This window comes from Oratosquilla oratoria, chromosome 25 (assembly GCF_046742065.1).
Source record: "Oratosquilla oratoria isolate Oo_2021 chromosome 25, ASM4674206v1, whole genome shotgun sequence".
Taxonomy (NCBI): Eukaryota; Metazoa; Arthropoda; class Malacostraca; order Stomatopoda; family Squillidae; genus Oratosquilla; species Oratosquilla oratoria.
The window spans coordinates 53,143,028-53,163,679 of record NC_134801.1 but is presented as its reverse complement, the minus strand read 5'-3'; the positions used below and the strand labels follow the sequence as shown (position 1 = coordinate 53,163,679).

Below are 20,652 nucleotides of genomic sequence, written 5' to 3'. Positions count from 1 at the left end.
CAGATGCCCCCGTGGAAACCTGTATCAGCAGAAAGATGGAGTCTCTATGGGGTCGCCTTTAGGCGTCCTCTTCGCCAACTTCTTCATGGGATCTGTAGAGAAGGAGGTGTTCAGCAGGATCCAGGAGACGATGGCATATGGTAGATACATCGACGACATCTTCGTGAGAACCCGGACCAGTGAGGAACGCGAGGAACTACGCCAGCTTCTTCAAGAGATCTCTGGACTTCGGTTCACGACAGAGGAAGCCGAAAATGGTACCCTGCCTTTCCTGGACGTCCTCCTCACGCAAGAAGGTGACCGTATGAAGACCGAGGTATATATCAAGCCTACCAATCCCGGACTATGCCTGAGCGGTGAAAGTGAATGCCCGCAGCGGTACAAGGACTCTACCATTGCTTCCTTCTACAGAAGAGCCCTTACCCATTGCTCTTCCTGGACGTCTATGCAGAAGGAGTTCGACCAAGCAACACAAATGTTGGTCAACAATGGACATTCCAATCAGGATTGCCAACGTGTCCTGTGTACTGTTCTAAACAAATGATACATGGGACAACAAGCCGTGGTTAAAGAAGGAACCACTCACAGCCTCTTCTATAGAGCTTTCATGTCTTCCGCTTACTGCAAAGAAGAGAAGAGTGTGAGAAATATAATTGATAGGAATGTTCAAGTTTCTAACCCTGTGGACCGTGTAAAGCTGGTAGTGTACTACAGGAACAGCCGCACAAAGGACCTCATCATGAAGAACGATAGTTCACCACGCCCTGGAGATATGGAAAGTACCTGCCTTGTGTACAAATTTTCTTGCCCAAATAGGGACTGTACGCCCTACGATGCTTACAGGGTTGACTACTAACAGACTCTCCAGGCACCTGAGCTATCATCTGACTCAAGGAGGTCCCAAACGTCACTTCCTGGAGAAACATGGCCAGCATCTCACAGGTGAGGTCCTTCGGCAGAACACTGTCATCATTCAATGAGTCCGACAAGAACCGCCTTGCCTACATTGAAGCTTTATATATTGCGGATAGTAGGCCGTCTCTGAATTCCCACCAAGACGCCCCTACTATACTGCCTAGTATTAAGCCTTTCAGGAGAAGCAAGCCCCGAGGCAGGACAGAAAACATCACACACCCCCGGGGTAGCGAGGCTCGAGAGAACAGACAAGCCAGCCAATGAGCGTACGTGGGAAACTGTCCCGCCCTCTCAACCATGAGGGGACCAAAAAAAGGTCATCCTTCTAACCAATCACACGCTGTGTTTCTGTATCTTTGTAATATATAAACCCATGCATTTCTTCCATCTTTGTATTTTGATAATGACTCAGGTAGAGTCGAAACGTCAATAATGACCAGAATAGGAAATCTACTCTTTCCTTTACCCCTTGCTATAAAGGATACCTTCAGGAAGTTGGAAACTCTGAAGAAGAAATTGATCAGTGCTGAATTTGCAGTTGCTTTTAACCAAGTCTGCCTAAGAGAAAATTTACTCCCGCGGTATACAAACATACGTACGTATATATATATATATATATATATATATATATATATATATATATATATATATATATATATATGTGTGTGTGTGTGTGCCAAGATGGGAGGAAGGGAGGAGGGTGGAGGGGAGTGGAATATATAGGAAATGGAATGGGTGGGAGTGGTTTCTATGCCTTTTTCTTTTTGGCTACCCCCTGTGTAGGGGGAAAAAGCTCTTGGTATATGTATATATATATATATATATACATATATATATGTATATATATACATATATATATATATGTATATATGTATACATATATATATGCATATATATATATGTATATATATGTATATATATATATGTACATATATATATGCATATAATATATATATATATATATATATATATATATATACATATATATATATATATACAGTAGTCCCTCAAATAACGCGGATTCGAATAACGCGGATTCAATCATACGCGGATTTTATTTCAAAACCATCTCAAATGTAGAGAATTGTTTTAAAATTCGCGCCGAGTTGGGCACGCATACGCACACACGCGGCAACATCGCAAACATTTGTGGTGACTGCTTTCTATTTTACCATATACAGTCGATCCTCATATAATGCGGTCATTATGTACACTGGGAACTGCTCAAACAAGGGTGTGGGGTGAGGGGAAAGCCGTGGGTGGCTGCCTGAGGTCACGTGTCAACATCCGGGGCGTTACAACAAATCGCGTTATCTGAGGAACGACTGTATATATTTTGTATTTTACTTATATTCATTTCATTTTATTTTATTACTAGATTTTGTTAGAAAGGGGCTTCGCCCCTGAGATCTCAGCATGTAGATGAATTCGATAAACTCTTAATTTAAAATTTTGATATTCCCTATTTCCATTCCTAATTCTCTCTTTCTTCTTCATCCATCTCATTTATTTTATTTTTATTTTTTTTTACTATTACAATTTTCACTTATTTTTCTTTTTCTACTGTTAACAGTGTTAATGATGATAGTAGAATCCATACTAAAAGGATTCAAGTCTGAAACACTACCGCTAAAATTACTAGTTTTATTGAGCGAATGAGGAGGTGACGACCTCATTTATTACTAACCTAAAGTGTGATTCGACGAACAACAAATCGGGCAGTTCGAATCGCGTTACCTGGATCGATCGAAAAAATTAACAATTTTTTAAAAGAATATTGTATAATATAGAGACGAAATTGATATTAGCTCGTTTAAAAACAATTTTTTATCGAATTTATTCTCAATTTTAATAACTTATCAAAGGTATGTATGGCAAGTGTATTTTATTATTTTTCTTAGTTTTTTTTTTATAATATTTTATTAGAAAAAAATAGCCAATATTTGTTCGAAAAGCTCAATTACTTTGAATGCTACTCATGAATTGGAGCCAAATTTAATCTGAAACATTTACAAAGTAAGGTTGAGTCGTCGAAATCGAAATTAGTCGATCGATCGAATCGAGAAAAAGTCTGACTATTTTTCATTTTAAAAAAAAATTAGCCAATATTTGTTCGAAAAGCTCAATTACTTTGAATGCTACTCATGAATTGGAGCCAAATTTAATCTGAAACATTTACAAAGTAAGGCTGAGTCGTCGAAATTAGTCGATCGATCGAATCGAGAAAAAAGTCTGACAGACACGAAACAGCTTTTATTTATTAGAATATATTCCACTTTCCAATATTTCATTATTGCTGTTTTGTCTCACTTTGATCATTTATGTACTCGTAAAGTTAAGGTTGTTTGTTGGTTGTAATCCATTAGCGGTGCGCTTGATTCTACCTGTTCCCGCGACTTGTGCGGTGACCCATTCCTCAGTCTCTCACCATTCGTAGTGCTGGTCAATTGTTCTGGAAGTCGTGTTCATTATCCCTCCACGTGTTCTTCACATGGCACCGATACACTCCTCTAAGCCAACAAAGACAAAGATTCAAGGAAAGGCTGGAAAAATTGCTAAGCGAGAAAGGAAGTGTATGACGTATCAGAAAAAATCGTCATTTTGGACAAACTGAGAAGTGGTATGTCCTATGCATCATGCGCCAGAGAATACAGACTTAATGAATCTTCTGTGCGAACCATAAAAAAATGTGAAAATGATATGCCGTGACACATTGTACTCCTGTTTCTGCTAAAGTGGTCCATCACATCAGACGAATTTATCATCCTTTCATATCTTCGACGTCGGCATCTACCATAACAAACATGGCGTACCATTCGTCGTACACGACTTCGTTACTTAAAAAATCTGTTTTAGCACCTTTTTTGTTTTTCATTTCCGCACACAAAATAGCATATTACGGTGATACATTTTAATTTACAAAATTAATATTTAATTTTCTATTGTTATATTACTCCCATGGTCGAAACTAAAGATTTACCCCGGTATTTAATATGAAATATCAGCATACGCGGATTTGGTTATACGCGGTAATTTCAGGAACATAACCCCCACGTTATTCGAGGGACTATTGTATGTATGTATGAGTGATCTCCCAACTCCAGAACCAGAACTAAACATTAATTTTCTCTTTCTCTCATATGCAGAGGACCTGACAATAACCCAGCACAGAATATACAAAATGACAGTAAAGAACACCCAAACCTACTTGAACAAATTAGAACAGTAATTCAAAAATACCACCCACCATACTTCTCAAACACATTTAAATTTCTCCTTTCTGCCTCCCTATAATTACAAATCTCTGACCATACAGTGTTGTAGATACAATCACCTTTTCATACAGTCTTCTCTTTGCATCCATGCCCAGATACCTAATTCTCATGACAATTTTCATTCCCTCAAGATATTTACTTGCTTCCCTCACTCTGCAGCTTACCCCTAACCCCCACTCCTCCATTCCCTGCTACATGTGACCCTAAACATTTAAAACTACCCATTCCCTCTAACCTCTCCCCTTGAAGACTTCCCTCCAGCTTACTACCAGCCTGCCTCATCTCATGTACATCTCATCACCTTACTTTTACCCACATTCACTTTCAACTTGCTCCTATTGCTGGCCTTCTCAAACTTCATCACCAACTGCCTCAGAACCTCCTCTGACCCAGCCACACATGCATCATCATCAGGAAACAGCAACTGACACATCTCCCACTTTCCTCTATTCTTTCTAACCATCTCCAATCCTCTACCCATCACCCTCCCATACCATCCCACCCATGTACACATTGAATACCCATGGCAACAGAACAGAACTCTGGTGCAGTCCCACCCTCATCTCAAACCACTCACTCTCACTATTCCCAATCTTAGCACAAGCTCTACTATTCTTGTAAAAGCTTCTGACTGTCCTTAACAGTTTTCCCCTTATCTCATATAACTGAAATACCTCCTACAATGCCTTCCCATCTACTCTGCCATAAGGTTTCTCTAAATCCATAAAAGCCTACCCCCAAAATGATACTAATACATACATACATATACCAAAGGCTTTTTCCCCCTTACACAGGGGGTAGCCAAAAAGAAAAAGGCATAGAAATCCCTTCCACCCATTTCATTTCATTTCCCATATATTCCACTCCCCTCCACCCTCCTCCCTCCCTCCTATCTTGGCACCTCCTGGATAATGGGTCATCCCTACATCCTGTCCACTGCCCTGGGTCAGAAGCAGTGTCACAAGACACAGCACATCCACAGCAAGGCCGCTTCATAAATTCGGCGACCCCTCCTCCCTCTCCATCCCCTCATGCAGGAAAGGAGAAGATGGGGAGAAATCCCTTTGGGCTGCGTCAAATTCTTTCTCATACATACTTCCTCACCCCCCATCCCCCACCCACTCCCCCTCATGCATCACAGCCTCATCTATACACAACCCTTCTCCATTCACCCGTCTTCTGTCCTCTCCCGTCCTTCCTCTACAGGCATTCCTCTCTTTTGTAAAGCCCCTTTCACCCCATCCATCCATCTCATCCTAGGACATCCCCTCATATTCACTCCTTCCACCTCCGCCTTCCACACTCATTTTTTCCATGTGTCCAAACCATCCTAATACTCTTTCATCAACCCTATCTCCCAGCTCCTTTTCCACCCCTGTTCTCCTCCTCACCTCCTCATTTCTCACTCTATCTAGCCTAGTAACCCCTATCATACTTCTCAGACATTTCATCTCAAACACATTCAAACTCCTTCTCTCTTCCTCTCTCATGTTCCATGTTTCTGCCCCGTACATTGCTGTTGGCACAATCACTCCTTCATATAACCTCCTCTAAGCATCCATTCCCAGATGTCTATTTCTCATTACACTTTTTAATCCACCAAGGCATTTACCTCCACCCCCACTCCTCCCTTTCCTGTCACATTCACACCCAAGTATCTGTAACTATCCACTTCCTCTAGTCTTTCACCCTTAATGCTTACCTCCAGCCTGCTGTCACTCTCTCACCTTGTACATCTCATCACCTTACTTTTGCCCACATTTATCTTCAGCTTCCTTCTTTCACACACCTTCTCAAACTCTGTCAGCAAACAACAACTGGCTTATTTCCCACAATTTTGATGCAGTCCAAAGGGATTTCTTCCCATCTTCTCCTTTTCTGCATGAGGGAACAGAGAGGGGGGGTCGCCAAAGTTATGAAGAGGCCTTGCTGTGGATGTGCTGTGTCTTGCAACACTGCTTCTGACCCAGGGCAGAGGACAGGATGCTGGGATGACCCATCATCCAGGAGGTGCCAAGATAAGAGGGAGGGAGGAGGGTGGAGGGGAGTGGAGTGTGTGGAGAATGGAATGGGTGAGATTGGTTTCTATGCCTTCTTCTTTTTGGCTACCCCCCGTGCAAGGGAAGAAAGCCTTTGGTATATGTATGTATGTAATAATGTATATATATATATATCTTATTACTCCGTCGTGAGATATTGGCTGCATGTTATTGTAGGGTTAAAAGCTGTGCAGTAGCATGCAGCTGATGCTTTGAGGTCTATATGGGGCACCCCTATGGACCAGAGCCACACATCATTTTTGTCTGTGGTGGAGGAAATTTCTATTCATAGAGAAATTATGATAATTTACTATACTGCAACTGTCACTCCATTATGTTGTTCCCCCACTCTTGTTTCCTTACCACTTCTCTGAATATTCATTTTTTTTATTTTGCCGAACCATTTGGTGGGGGAAAAGAATACTGCCACCAAGTATTCCCACTTTAGTCATAAAAGGTGACAAAAATGGGACAGGGAAAGGATTAGGCATCCTTCTCCCTGTAGCCCCACAGGGGACATTCCTAAAAAATGCAATGGCATAAGAGGGTCTAGGAGGAGTTTTCCAACTAGAACCCTAAGGTTTGGGTCTTTTAATGTGCATGGATGTGGTACAGATGAGAGTAAAAGTGAAGAGATGGGCAGTATGCTTGTGAGAAGAAAGATGGATGTGTTGGCTTTGAGTGAAACTAATTGGCTTTGAGTGAAACTAAGTTAAAAAGGAGGGGTGAGTTTGTATTTTTGGGAGTACAGTTGAGAGGGTCTCTGGAGTGAATAGAGGACAAGGGAGAGGAGTGGATATACTAGTAAGTGAAGAGATAGGTAAACATGTGGTGGAGTGGAATGAGGTTTCTTCACAGTTAATGTGGATGAAGGCAAAACTGGGAAGAGAGATGTGAGTTTTTGTAAGTGCATATGGGCCTGGTAGTGAGAAGAGTGTAGAGGAAAGGGAGGCATCTTGGATAGATTTAAATGAATGCATAAAGGGTATAGGGAGAAATGTCAAAGGGATTTCTCCTTTCCTGCATGAGGGGACAGAGAGGGGGGGGGGGGTCGCCGAATTTATGAAGTGGCCTTGCTGTGGATGTGCTGTGTCTTGTGACACTGCTTCTGACCCAGGGCAGTGGACAGGATGTAGGGATGACCCATCATCCAGGAGGTGCCAAGATAGGAGGGAGGGAGGGAGGGAGACCTTAATGCTAGGGTAGGAAATAAACCAATAGATGGAGTGTGGAGTTCCTGGAAAAAATCATAGTGGAAAGTTGATGGTGGAGATGCATCTAGAAAGAAAGCTGATGATAGCAAATAGTGTTTAGGAAGAAAGTCATGCATAAGTACACATGGGAGAGGGTGGTAGATAGGACATTAATGGACTATATAGTGGTAACCAGGAAAATAGTAGAGGAGTTAAGGATGTACATGTTCTAAGGGAGAGAATATGGGAATATCAGATAATTTTTTAGTGGAAGGTAAGTTGAGAATGGAGGATGGATGGAGAAAGGAAAAGGACAGAAGGTAGGGAGGTGCTTAGAGTAAACTGCTTAAAGGAAAATGAAAAGGAGTACAAGAAGCTGAGACAGGAGTGGGAGGGAGTAAAGGATAGAGTAGAACTAGGAGTGGAGGAGGCATGGGGATGGTTCAAGGTGTGCAAAGATGGTGTGTGGAACAAAGAGGATGGGAGGAAATAGAAGGAAGGGCAGTGAGTGGTGGGATGAGGAAGCAAAGAAGGTTGTAGAAGAAAAGAAGCAAGCATTCACAAATTGGTTACAAAATAGGATGAATCTTATGAGAGGTACAAAGAAAAGAAAAGAGAATTAAAATAAGATAAAGGAGGCAAATAGGAGAGCAGATAAGGGGTAAGGGTATAATGGGGTAAGAGTATGACAGAAAATTGTATAAGAAAATTTTGAAAGTAATAAAAAGATGTTTTGGAAGGAAATTAAGAGAGGAAGAGGAGGCAAATCAAGTAGAGAAGAAAAGGTAAAAGGTGCAAATTATTTTAGGGAGTCACATAAATGTGAAGGAAAATGGAGGAGAAATAAGGTAAGATAAGATTAAGATGATGAGAGCAGGTAAGGCACCTGTGTTGGATGAGTGTCATGTGGAATGTCTAAAAAAAGAGAGGTGTAGTGATGGTAAGCTGGCTGGTGAGGTTATTTAATGCTTGTTTAAGAGAGGGTAGAGTGCCGGAGAACTGGAGGAGTGCCTCTACAGTTCCATTTTACAAGGGAAAGGGGGACAAGTGTAAGTGTAGCAGTTTCAGAGGGAACAATTTGTTAAGTGTAGCTGGCAAGGCTTATGGTAGGTTTTTGACTGGGAGGATTAGGAGAGGAACAGAGAAAGTAATTGGTGAGAAACAATATGGGTTTAGGACAGGTGGATCAGATTTTTGTGGTAAGACAGATATGTGAGAAAGCTTTAGGAAAGTAAGGATGTTTTTTGGGCATTTATGGATTTGGGAAAGCCTTATGACAGGGTAGACAGGAAGGCCCTGTGGGAGGTACTGCAGATACAAGGGATAGGAGGAAACCTGTTATTAAGAGCAGTCAAGAGTTTTTACATGAATAGCAGAGCCTGTGTTAGAATCAGAAATGAAGAAAGTGTGTGGTTTGAGGTAAAGGTGGGGCTTTGCCAGGGATGTGTTATGTCACCTTGGCTGTTCAATTTAAACATGGATGGGGTGGTGCGAGAGGTAAACGCAAAGGTACTGGATTGGGGATTGGAGATGGTTAAAGAAAATGGAGAAAAGTGGGAGATAAGCCAGTTGTTGTTTGCTGATGACACTGCAATTGTGGCAGAATCAGAGGAGGGATTGAGGAAGTTAGTGACAGAGTTTGGGAAGGTGCATGAAAGAAGGAAGTTGAAGATAAATGTGGGTAAAAGTAAGGTGATGAGATGTACAAAGGATAGAAAGTGGCAGCACACTGGAAGCGAGTATTAAGGGAGACTGGAGGAAGTGGATAATTGTAGATACTTGGGTGTGAATGTGGTGGGAAAGGGAGTGGAGGTGGAGGTAGAATGTAGATTGAGTGAAGCAAGTAAATGCCTTAGGGGATTAAAAAGTGTAATGAGAAATAGACATTTGGGAATGGATGCTAGGAGGAGACTGTGTGAAGGAGTGATTGTGCTGACAACACTGTATGGGGCAGAAATATGAAACATAAGAGAGGAGTATGAATGTATTTGAGATAACGTGCCTGAGAAGTATGATATGGGTTACTAGAAATGAAGTAAGGAGGAGAACAGGGGTGGAAAGGGAGTTGGGAGATAGGGTTGATGAAAGAGTGCTGGGATGGTTTGGATACATGGAAAGAATGAGTGAAGAAAAATTAGTAAAAGAGGTGCAGAAGGTAGAGGTGGAAGAAGTGAACAAGAGGGGGCGACCAAGGATGAGATGGATGGATAGGGTAAAAGGGGCATTGGGAAACAGGGGAACATCTGATGAGGAAGGAAGGAAGAAGACAGAAGATAGGGGTGAATGGAGTGGTTGTGTATGGATGATGCTGTGATGTATGAAAGGGAGAGGGTGGGGGATGGGGGGGGGGTGAGGGAGTGTGTATGAAAAACAATTTGACAGCCTGAAGGGATTTTATTCCAGTCTTCGCTTTTTCCGCATGAGGGTATGGAGAGGGGGGGGGGCAATTAAATGAAGTGGCCTTGCTGTGAAAGTACTGTGTCTTGCGACACTGTTTCTGACCCAGGGCAGAGGGCAAGATGCAAGGCTGACCCACCATTCAGGAGGAGCCAAGATAAGAGGGAGGGAGTGAATGGGAGTGGAGAATGTGGGGATGAAATGGATGAGTGGATGTTATGCCTTTGTTTTTTGGCTCCATCCCTTTGGTATATGTATGTATGTAATTACCTTTTCCCAAAAATTTCTCACAAATTGGCTTTACCACAAAAATTTGATCCATGCATCCTTTACCTTTCGTAAACCCACACTGTTCCTCACCAATTACTCCCTCTGCTCCTCTCCTAATCCTTTCAATTAACACCTTCCCATATGCCTTTCCAACTACAATTAGCAGACTGATCCCTCTGAAGCTACTACATTCACATTTGTTCGATATTCATTTGTAATACAGAACTATATACCCAGTCTTCCCCTCCCTTGAGCACACATAAAACAACTACATCACCCAACCCACTACAAATGTTCCTCCCTTTGTTAGACACTCCATATGATACACATCCAACCCAGAAGTTTAGAGATGTAAGGGACGTGGTGAGGGTGAGGAGAGGAAGGAGTAGAGGAAGAATTGTTATGCTTTAAGAAGTGACAGTATACAACAAAAGTCTGTGGGATGAGAAGGATGGGAAAGGTAGGTAGTGAATGGATGAAGAGGTGAAGGCAGTAGTGGAGGAGAAAGAGCAATCCTATGACTAAGGAAACATATGAGAGGTACAAGAAAAAGAGAGAAGCAAAATATAGGCTAAGGGAGGCAAGGAGGAGAGTAGATGTAAAATGAGAGGAATATGACAGAAAATTCTGAAGAAAAAAAAAGAAATAAAGATGTTTGATAAGGAAATGAAGAGAGTGAAGGGGGTGAGAATCATAGGGAGCATAAAGGGTGCAGATGGATAGATGTTAATGAAAGTGAAGGTGGCAAGGGGAAAATGGATACAGTATCTCAGAGTTGTTGAATCTGGAAGAGGTCTGGGAGGAATTGACTGTGGCAGTGGGAGGAGCTAAGAAGATAGACTGTGATGGGAGGGAAAATGAGATGGATATAGGAAAAAATTAAGTACAAAGAGCATTGAAAATTATGAGACAATTGTACCATTAATATATCTTATTCTCACCAGATTACTTTCTTCAACTGTGGGACAGATCACAAGATGACTATAGATAGTGAAGGATATTGACCAAAGCTAATAATTTCTCCCTTCAACCCTGAGTCCACCTTCAGCTGATTTTTTTTTTAGACATAAAATGTATATACAATTTATCACCACGTTGATAGGGTTATAAAATATGTGCAATATAACATGTAAAGAACAAAGAAAAAAATTCAACATCATGATTTTCTGCTTTCAAACTTACCATTTTGGTTTGAAGATAACTCGCTGGCCTCCTTTGAGAGTTAAAGTGGCCTTCAGTTGTGTCCCCTTATAGCCAACATCAGCCGCAATGATGGGAGCTCCCGACATGGCAGCCAAAATATCCCCAAGACCTCGGGCTCTCTCAGGAATAAGAGATACTTGACTTGCCCACTGCAATAATAAAGGTAAAGTCTTGGTATGTGTAATTCACCATGAACTTGAAATATGTGCTGGACTTCTGACTGACAGATATTACCTTCCTGCATGTGGGCTCATGGCTCATATTGTTTGATCTGTGATTAGCCAGATTGGCTATTTTCCATTCTCCATTCACCCCTATTTTCTGTCCTCTCCCGCCCTTCCTCTACAGACATTCCCCTCGTCCCCAAAGCCCCCTTCACCCCATCCATCCACCTCATCCTAGGACATCCCCTCATGTTCACTCCCTCCACATCTGCCTTCCATACCTCTTTTACTAGTCTTTCTTCACTCATTCTTTCCATGTGTCCAAACCATCCTAATACTCTTTCATCAACCCTATCTCCTAACTCCCACCCCCGTTCTTCTCCTCACCTCCTCATTTCTCACTCACTCTAGCCTAGTAACCCCCATCATACTTCTCAGACACCTCATCTCAAACACATTCTAACTCCTTCTCTCTTCTTCTCCTATGTTCCATGTTTCTGCTCCATACAGTGCTGTTGGCACAATCACTCCTTCATACAGTCTCCTCTTAGCATCCATTCCCAAATGTCTATTCCTAATTACACTCTTCAATCCACCAAGGCATTTACTCGCTTCTCTCAATCTACATTCTACCTCCACCTTCACTCCACCTTTTCCTGCCACATTTGCACCCAAGTATCTAAAACTATCCACTTCCTCCAGCTGCTCTCCCTTAATGCTCACTTCCAGTCTACTGCCAGTTTCACCCCTTGTACATCTTACTTTTACCCACATTTATCTTTAGCTTTCTTCTATCACATACTCTCCCAAAATCTGTCACCAACTTCCTCAGTCCCTCCTGCAATCCTGCCACAAGTACAGTGTCGTCAACAAACAACAGCTGGCTCACCTCTCACTTTTCTCCATTTTCTTTAACCATCTCCAGTCCCTGACCCACTACCCTTACATTTACCTCTCGCACTACCCCATCCATCTAGAAGTTGAACAGCCAGGGCGACATAACGTATCCTTGACGAAGTCCCACCTTTACCTCGAACCACTCACTATCTCCATTTCTATTCCTGACACAAGCTCTATTACTCTCATAAAAACTCTTGACAGCTCCAAGAAGCTTTCCTCCTATCCCATATATCTGCATAACCTCCCACAGTGCCTTTCTGTCTACCCTATCGTAAGCCTTTTCCAGATCCATAAAAGCCAAAAAAACATCCTTCCCCTTTCCTATAGCTTTCTCACATATTTGTCTTACCACAAAGATCTAATCTACACAACCTCTACCCGTCCTAAATCCACACTGTTCCTCACCAATTACTCCTTCTGTTCCTCTCCTAATCCTCTCAATCAAGATCCTCCCATAAGCCTTCCCAACTACACTTAACAAGCTAATCCCTCTGAAACTACTACATTCACACTTGTCCCCTTTTCCCTTGTAAAGTGGAACTATACAGGCACTCCTCCAGTCCTCTGGCACTCTACCCTCTCTCCAGCAAACATTAAATAGCCTCACCAGCCAGTCCACCATCACTGTACCTCCTTTCTTTAGACATTCTGCATGGCATCCATCCAGACCAGGTGCCTTACCTGCTTTCATCATCTTAACAACTGCCTTCACTTCATCCTTCCTTATTTCTCCTCCATTTTCCTCACTCTTATTTTCTTAGCATTTCCCACTGCAACTATCTTTCCCTCCCTATCCTCCTTCACATTTAGCAACTCCCTAAAATATTCTGCCCATCTTCCCCTTACTGCCTTCACTTCCATTATCATCTCTCCATCTGCACCTTTTACCTTTTCTTCTCTACTTGATTCGCCTCCTCTTCCTATATATTCCCTACCATATGGTGCTACAATGGAAAGGTATTTTGAATAGGGTTCTGAAACAGGTTCTAAATTGATTGTGGGATAGGTGTGAGGCACAAAGAAAAAAAAATTATATACATGTATCAATATTAAATTACAATACCATATGCATTTTCATATAACAATGCATTACTTAAGACATAAATGGGCATTAAAAATTCCAAGTCTCCAACTCAGCTTAAATATCATACATTTCTTACTTGTGTCTGATTCTAAAAACAGGTTACACAGTTGTAATTCTTATCATCCATCTCAAACTCATCAGAAGCACTTAATTCCACCATGGTCTTACCTTTTGAGCTAAATACCATGGGTCATCTGTGTATCCACGTTTTGTCACATCTTCCTTGAGTCGTTCAATCAGTTTTGTGACCATGGGAGAAGGAGATGAATACTGAGCTTTGGTTGTTGAGAAATATGTATAGAGGTCCTTTATCATGCTCAACCCTGTCCTTTTCTTATGATGCATCTTATGGTATTCACTGGAAATAATATGTAAACCTTATGAAGGTATATTAATAAAAATATCTAAATCACTGTGACTGCAAAATGTATTAAGCTAACTAGACTGACTGAGCAATGCTAAAACAATGCCCCCACAGAACTGGCCTGGTAACAGACACCACTTGCCCTTGATGCATTAACTACATATATATAACAGAGATCATGTTATTTCAGACTACACTACAAAGTTTCTTCCATGAGAGACCTGTGGCCCAACATGGTATTATATGAAGCCAAGTTTCTCAGAGATGTAGGTTACCTGAAAGAAGGTTTCCAGGCCACAGATTGATTGAGCAGTTCTAGAGAAACAAGTCATTGATCAGGCAAATAAAATGATTTATCTAAAAGGTTAATTGTATGAGATGACAATATCAAAGGAATTATACAAGAAATTTTTTAGGGGTTATAGACAATTACAATAAGTTAAGAGAAAATTAAGTTGGAGGGGAGCATGAAGCGTAGCAGTGAAAAGGCCCGGGAAAATTATCAATTAACTGAGAAATTAAATCCAATTAAGAAAACTTATGGGACAACAAAAAGAAGAAAAGGGAGATATGAAAGAAGTGACAAGAATATTTAACCTCTTCACTCCAGGGCACATCGCACGTCTGGCAGCATTAGCTGCCCGATGTGCGATGTTGCGTCATAATAATCGCATTATAAAAAATAAAGACAGTGCTCAATCGTTCGTTCTCTTTCACCCGTGAATTTTTATAACCATAGAAAATATGATGAAGCCAGTTTAGAGAGAATGGAGGTTACGTAGGTATGACTACAATAAATATAATCAAGATGCCGACGTCGGCATCATCGCGTACCCACTTGCTCCTCATGACGCCTACGTAGGCGTCACCGTATGGAAGTGGTTAAGAGTAGTGAAATGCTGATAAGACATGTGGTATATACATATACCAATGGTTTTTCCCCCCTTACAAGGGAGGTACCCAAAAAACAAAGGCATAAAACCCACTGCTACCCATTCCATCCCACAGGATTACAAAGGAGGGGCATGGAAACAGGAGACCTTTTGGTTCATAACTAGGTCAGATGAAAAATTATAACAATGATAAATAAATAAATAAATAAAAATTATAATAATACATAAATATACCAAAGGCTTTTTCCCCCTTACATGGGGGGTAGCCAAAGAGAAAAAGGCATAGAAATCACTCCCACCCATTTCATTTCCCATACATTCCACTCCCCCCACCCTCCTCCCTCCCTCCTATCTTGGCACCTCCTGGATGATGGGTCATCCCTGCATCCTGTCCATTGCCCTGGGTCAGAAGCAGTGTCACAAGACACAGCACATCCACAGCAAGGCCGCTTCATAAATTTGGCGACCCCCCCCTCTCCGTCCCCTCATGCAGGAAAGGAGAAGCATGAGAGAAATTCCTTCGGGTTGCATCAAAAATAATAATAATAATAATAATAATAATAATAATAATAATAATAATACATACATACATACATATACCAAGGCTTTTTCCCCCTTCCAAGGGAGGTAGCCAAAAAGGGAAAGGCATAAAAACACTCCCACCCATTTCATCCCTAAATACACTCCACACCCCTCCCACCCTTCCTCTCATCTGAGCACCTCCTGGATGACGGGTCATCCCTGCACCCTGCCCACCGCCCTGGGTCAGAAGCAGTTTTGCAAGACACAGTACATCCACAGCAAGGCCGCTTCATTTAATCGGCGACCCCCCCTCTCCGTCCCCCTTTGCATATAAGGCGAGGACGGGGAGAAATCCCTTCGGGCTGCGTCAAAATTTACTCACACATACTACCCCACCCCCCACCCCCCGCCCATTCCTCCTCATGCAGTCACAACATCATCCATATACAACCATTCTCCACTCACCTCTGTCTTCCGTCCTCTCCCTTCCTTCCTCAACAGACATTCCCCTCTTCCCCAAAGCTCCCTTCACCCCATCCATCCACCTCATCCTAGGACGTCCCCTCATGTTCACTCCCTCCACATCTGCCTTCCATACCTCTTTTACTAGTCTTTCTTCACTCATTCTTTCCATGTGTCCAAACCATCCTAATATTCTTTCATCAACCCTATCTCCCAAATCCTTTTTCACCCCTGTTCTCCTCCTCACCTCCTCATTTCTCACTCTATCCAGCCTAGTAACCCCCACCATACTTCTCAGACACCTCATCTCAAACACATTCTATCTCCTTCTCTCTTCTTCTCTTATGTTCCACGTTTCTGCCCCATACAGTGCTGTTGGCACAATCACTCCTTCATACAGTCTCCTCTTCGCATCCATTCCCAAATGTCTATTCCTCATTACACTCTTTAAACCACCAAGGCATTTACTCGCTTCTCTCAATCTACATTCTACCTCCACCTTCACTCCACCTTTTCCTGCTACACTTGCACCCAAGTATCTAAAACTATCCACTTCCTCCAGTCGCTCTCCCTTAATGTTCACTTCCAGTCTACTGCCACTTTCCCCCCTTGTACATCTCATCACCTTACTTTTACCCACATTTATCTTTAACTTTCTTCTATCACATACTCTCCCAAACTCTGCCACCAGAGTAAAATATATAAATACCAGTGGGTAAAGTTATATGATAAACAGGTAAATAGTAAATAATAATAAACGGACACATAAATAATAATAAATAACAATCAAATAAATAATAATAAAGACATACATATACCAAGGCTTTCCCCTTTACAAGGGAGGTAGCCAAAAAGGGAAAGGCATAAAATCATTTCCACCCATTCCATCCCTGAATACACTCCACACCCCTCCACCCTCCCTCTTAGCACCTCCTGGATTACTGGTCATCCGTGCACCTTGTCCACTGCCCTGGGTCAGAAGCAATGTTGCAAGACACAGCAGATCCATAGCAAGGCCGCTTCATTAAATCGACGACCCACCCTCTCCATCCCCCCATGCATAAAAGGAGAAGATGGGGAGAAATTCCTTTGGGCTGTGTCAAATTTTGCTCACACATACTACCTCACCCCTCATCCCCCCGTCCATTCCACCTCATGCATCACAACATCTTCCATATACAACCATTCTCCATCCACCCCTGTCTTCTGTCCTCATCTCAAACACATTCAAACTCCTTCTCTTATGTTCCATGTTTCTGCTCCATACAGTGCTGTTGGCACAATCACTCCTTCATACAGTCTCCTCTTAGCATCCATTCCCAAATTTCTATTCCTCATTACACTCTTTAATCCACCAAGGCATTTACTCGCTTCTCTCAATCTACATTCTACCTCCACCTTTTCCTGCCACATTTGCACCCAAGTATCTAAAACTATCCACTTCCTCCAGTTGCTCTCCCTTAATGCTCACTTCCAGTCTACTGCCACTTTCACCCCTTGTACATCTCATCACCTTACTTTTACCCACATTTATCTTCAGCTTTCTTCTATCACACACTCTCCCAAACTCTGTCACCAACTTCCTTAATCCCTCCTCCGATCCTGCCACAAGCGCAGTGTCGTCCGCAAACAACAGCTGGCTCACCTCCCACTTTTCTCCATTTTCTTTAACCATCTCCAATCCCTGACCCACTACCCTTGCATTTACCTCTCGCACTACCCCATCCATGTATAATATGCAAAGTATATACATATACATAAGGGTACATGACAATGGTTGCCAATAACCTACCTTTCCCTCAACACATGAACTTCTCCCTTAAGATAGACTTTTTCCTGAATCAGTTCACTGTCAATGGTTGTGGAGGGTGAGGTCATCTTGGGCCTTACACTTGCAGATGGTGGAATTCGTGTAACAAGCAGGAGATTCAAGGCACAGGCAAGTGCTGTGCCAAAGGCAAGCCAACAAACAATGCGCTTGATACAGCCCATACTAGAAAAAAAAATGTACACTCGAAATAGACATTCAGATATATCTAGTTATATAATAAAAATACATGTTGCATAAATGAAATTATAAACTAAAGGGTCAGCAACCCTCACTTCCATGAAAGTACACTGTTCAAACATTTTCTTTATCAAAGGGGCATTCTCTGTCAGATAAACATGTGCCTAACACTCTCATGTCTCCGACTTTGCTGAAATTTGGTTTATAGGTAGTTTTAGAGCTCTAAACACATTTCTGAAAATTTAAGGTCAATCCAAACTATCATTCAGGACATATGATTTCAGATATTTTGAGGTCATATGAGAGGTCACTAACATTTGGCAACCAATAACTAGGGTAATAAAAGTCATAGTTATATAAATGTATATATATTTAGAATCAGAAAAAGACAAGGAATCCTAATAGTTTTAGAACTCTAGGTTGAGAAATAAAAAATCCCACTTTAGTCAAAATTTGAGGTATCAAAGTTGAAAATATTTTATACATACATATACCAAGGCTTTTTCCCCCTTACAAGGGAGGTAGCCAAAAAGGGAAAGGCATAAAATCATTTCCACCCATTCCATCCCTGAATACACTCCACACCCCTCCACCCTCCCTCTTCTCTGAGCACCTCCTGGATGACGGGTCATCCCTGCACCTTGTCCACTGCCCTGGGTCAGAAGCAGTGTCGCAAGACACAGCACATCCACAGCAAGGCCACTTCATTAAATCGGCGACCCACCCTCTCCGTCCCCCCATTGCATAAAAGGAGAGGACGGGGAGAAATCCCTTCGGGCTGCGTCAAATTTTGCTCACACATACTACCTCACCCCCCATCCACAACAAAATATTTTATAGATGAGAAAAATTAAAGCATAAGCTTTGGCTATTAGGATCAATAAAAAAGTCTGTTTATGCGAGTAATTTTCATATAATTAACACCTAAGTGAGCACCATATTAATGTGTTGTCCATCAACTGTACATATTTTTCACATTTGTTAATTATATGAAAAATACTAGCATACACAAACTTTTTTCTTACTGACTCTAAGCCAAAGCTTATGCCTTCATTTTTCTCATCTATACTTTTTTTTAATTTTGATACCCCCGGGGTCAAATCTTGACCTCAATTTTTTTCTAAAGTGAGATTTTTATTTTTCAACCTAGAGTTCTAAAACTCTGATATTTGGATTTTTGTCTTTTTCTAATTCTAAATATATATACATTTATATAACTATGACTTTTATCACCCTAGTTATTGGTCTCCAAATGTTTGTGACCTCTCATATGAACTCAAAATATTGGAAGTCATATCTCCTGAATGGTTGCTCGGGTTGGCCTTTAAGTTTCAGAAATGTGTTTAGGGCCCCAAAACTACCTTTAAACAAAAGTTCAGCAAAACTGGAGAGATAAGAGTGTTAATTTTTTTTTTTTCACAGAGAATGACCCACAGATCTCTCATGTGAAGGTTACCAATTCCATCATCATTGGTGGCTTCATCTAGCCTCAACTTTTAAAACTGGGGACAATAGATTCCTCACCCTGTTAATGGGTAAAATAAAATTTAGAGAATGTAAATCAGCCTATCTTTTCATTTCTTTTTTTCACTCACATTTCTTTAATGCCGTGTAACCCGAGGTCACAAGGGTAATACAATGTCCCTAATGTAATGACTGTTTAAACTTTATGTAGTTAATTCAATAACCACAATTGTAATTAAATAGATAAGTAATATATAAAATATTAACACAGAGTGATGCATGTATATGTTTCAAAGAGGATGGAGATTAGGACTAGGCATCCTTCTCCCTGTAGCCCCACAGGGGACATTCCTAAAAAAAGTAAAGTCATAAGAGGATCTAGGAGTTTTCTAACCAGTTTCCTAGGTTTGGTTCTTTTAATGTGAGTGGATGTGGTACAGATGAGAGTAAAAGGGAAGAGATAGGAACTATGTTTGAGAAAAAAGATAGATGTCCTGGTATTGAGTGAAACTAAGTTGAAAGGGAGGGGTGAGTGTGAGTTTGGGAGTGTGGTTGCGAGGTTCTCAGGAGTAAAGAGAGAACGAGGGAGAGAAGGGGTGGCTATGCTAGTAAGTGAAGAGATAGGTAAGCATGCAGTGCAGTGGAAGGAGGGTTCTTCAAGGTTAATGTGGATGAAAGTGAAACTGGGAAGGGAGATCTGGGTTTTTGTAAGTGCATATGGGCCTGGTAGTGAGAAGAGTGTAGAAGAAAGGGAGGCTTTTTGGATGGATTTAAATGATTAGAGAGAAATGTCAATGTAGTGGTATTGGGGGACCTTAATACTAGGGTAGGAAATAAACCAATAGACAGAGTGGTTGGGAAGTGTGGAGTTTCAGGAAAAAATTGGAGTGGAGAGTTGATGGTAGCAAATACAGTTGTTATGTCCTCCCACTGAAACACAATCTTAATTGAGGGAGCAATCCTATCTCCAATCATTGGCACAAGATTGAAACTAAATGGAAGGGTGACAATGTACTGCATATCAAATGTGGACTAATGATACACAGGCACTTAATTGAGTTGGTATCTCATAAATCTATAGGATTTAAGGTGGATAACTCGGAGTGGGGTTGAGGTATATATCAAACTAATGTATAAGAAGGGAATTTGTAATATTTCAACTTAACTCTTCCACACAACACTTAGCCTATACTTAAAAGGACCACACTCTTACACACAACATTTAGCCTATACCTAACAGGACCACCAACACCACTAGGGTCCACCTAGTATACTTAACTTAAGGATCACAAATACAGACAGATGTCTGCTGTGAACGGATTCAAACAAGAGAGAGAGAGAGAGAGAGAGAGAGAGAGAGAGAGAGAGCGAGGTGGCTTATCTCATGATGGCAGGTACCATGGCGACTGCAGTTGCCAACTTGCCTTACTAACCTCAATCCCCAACCTGATCATGGGTGGTGACTTCAACGCCAAGTCGTCTGCCTGGTTTGTCGACAA

The 20,652-nt window shown here is 41.5% G+C and overlaps 1 protein-coding gene across 2 annotated transcripts in view; it reads right to left on the bottom strand.

Moving 5' to 3' along the window:
* Positions 1-20,652, bottom strand: part of LOC143038963 (glycosaminoglycan xylosylkinase-like) — a 68,413-nt gene that overhangs the window by 37,245 nt on the left and 10,516 nt on the right. Inside the window, exons 1-4 of one of the 2 annotated variants that reach the window (XM_076208799.1) lie at positions 17,474-17,572; positions 14,080-14,119; positions 13,609-13,798; positions 11,272-11,441 (exon numbers count right to left, since the gene is read on the bottom strand). In XM_076208799.1, coding sequence (XP_076064914.1) covers positions 11,272-11,441; positions 13,609-13,785 — 347 coding nt within the window. In that variant the 5' untranslated portion in view covers positions 13,786-13,798; positions 14,080-14,119; positions 17,474-17,572. Of the gene's footprint in view, positions 1-11,271; positions 11,442-13,608; positions 13,799-14,079; positions 14,120-17,473; positions 17,675-20,652 lie in introns of those variants that run through there. The other variant, XM_076208798.1, reaches the window with a different exon arrangement.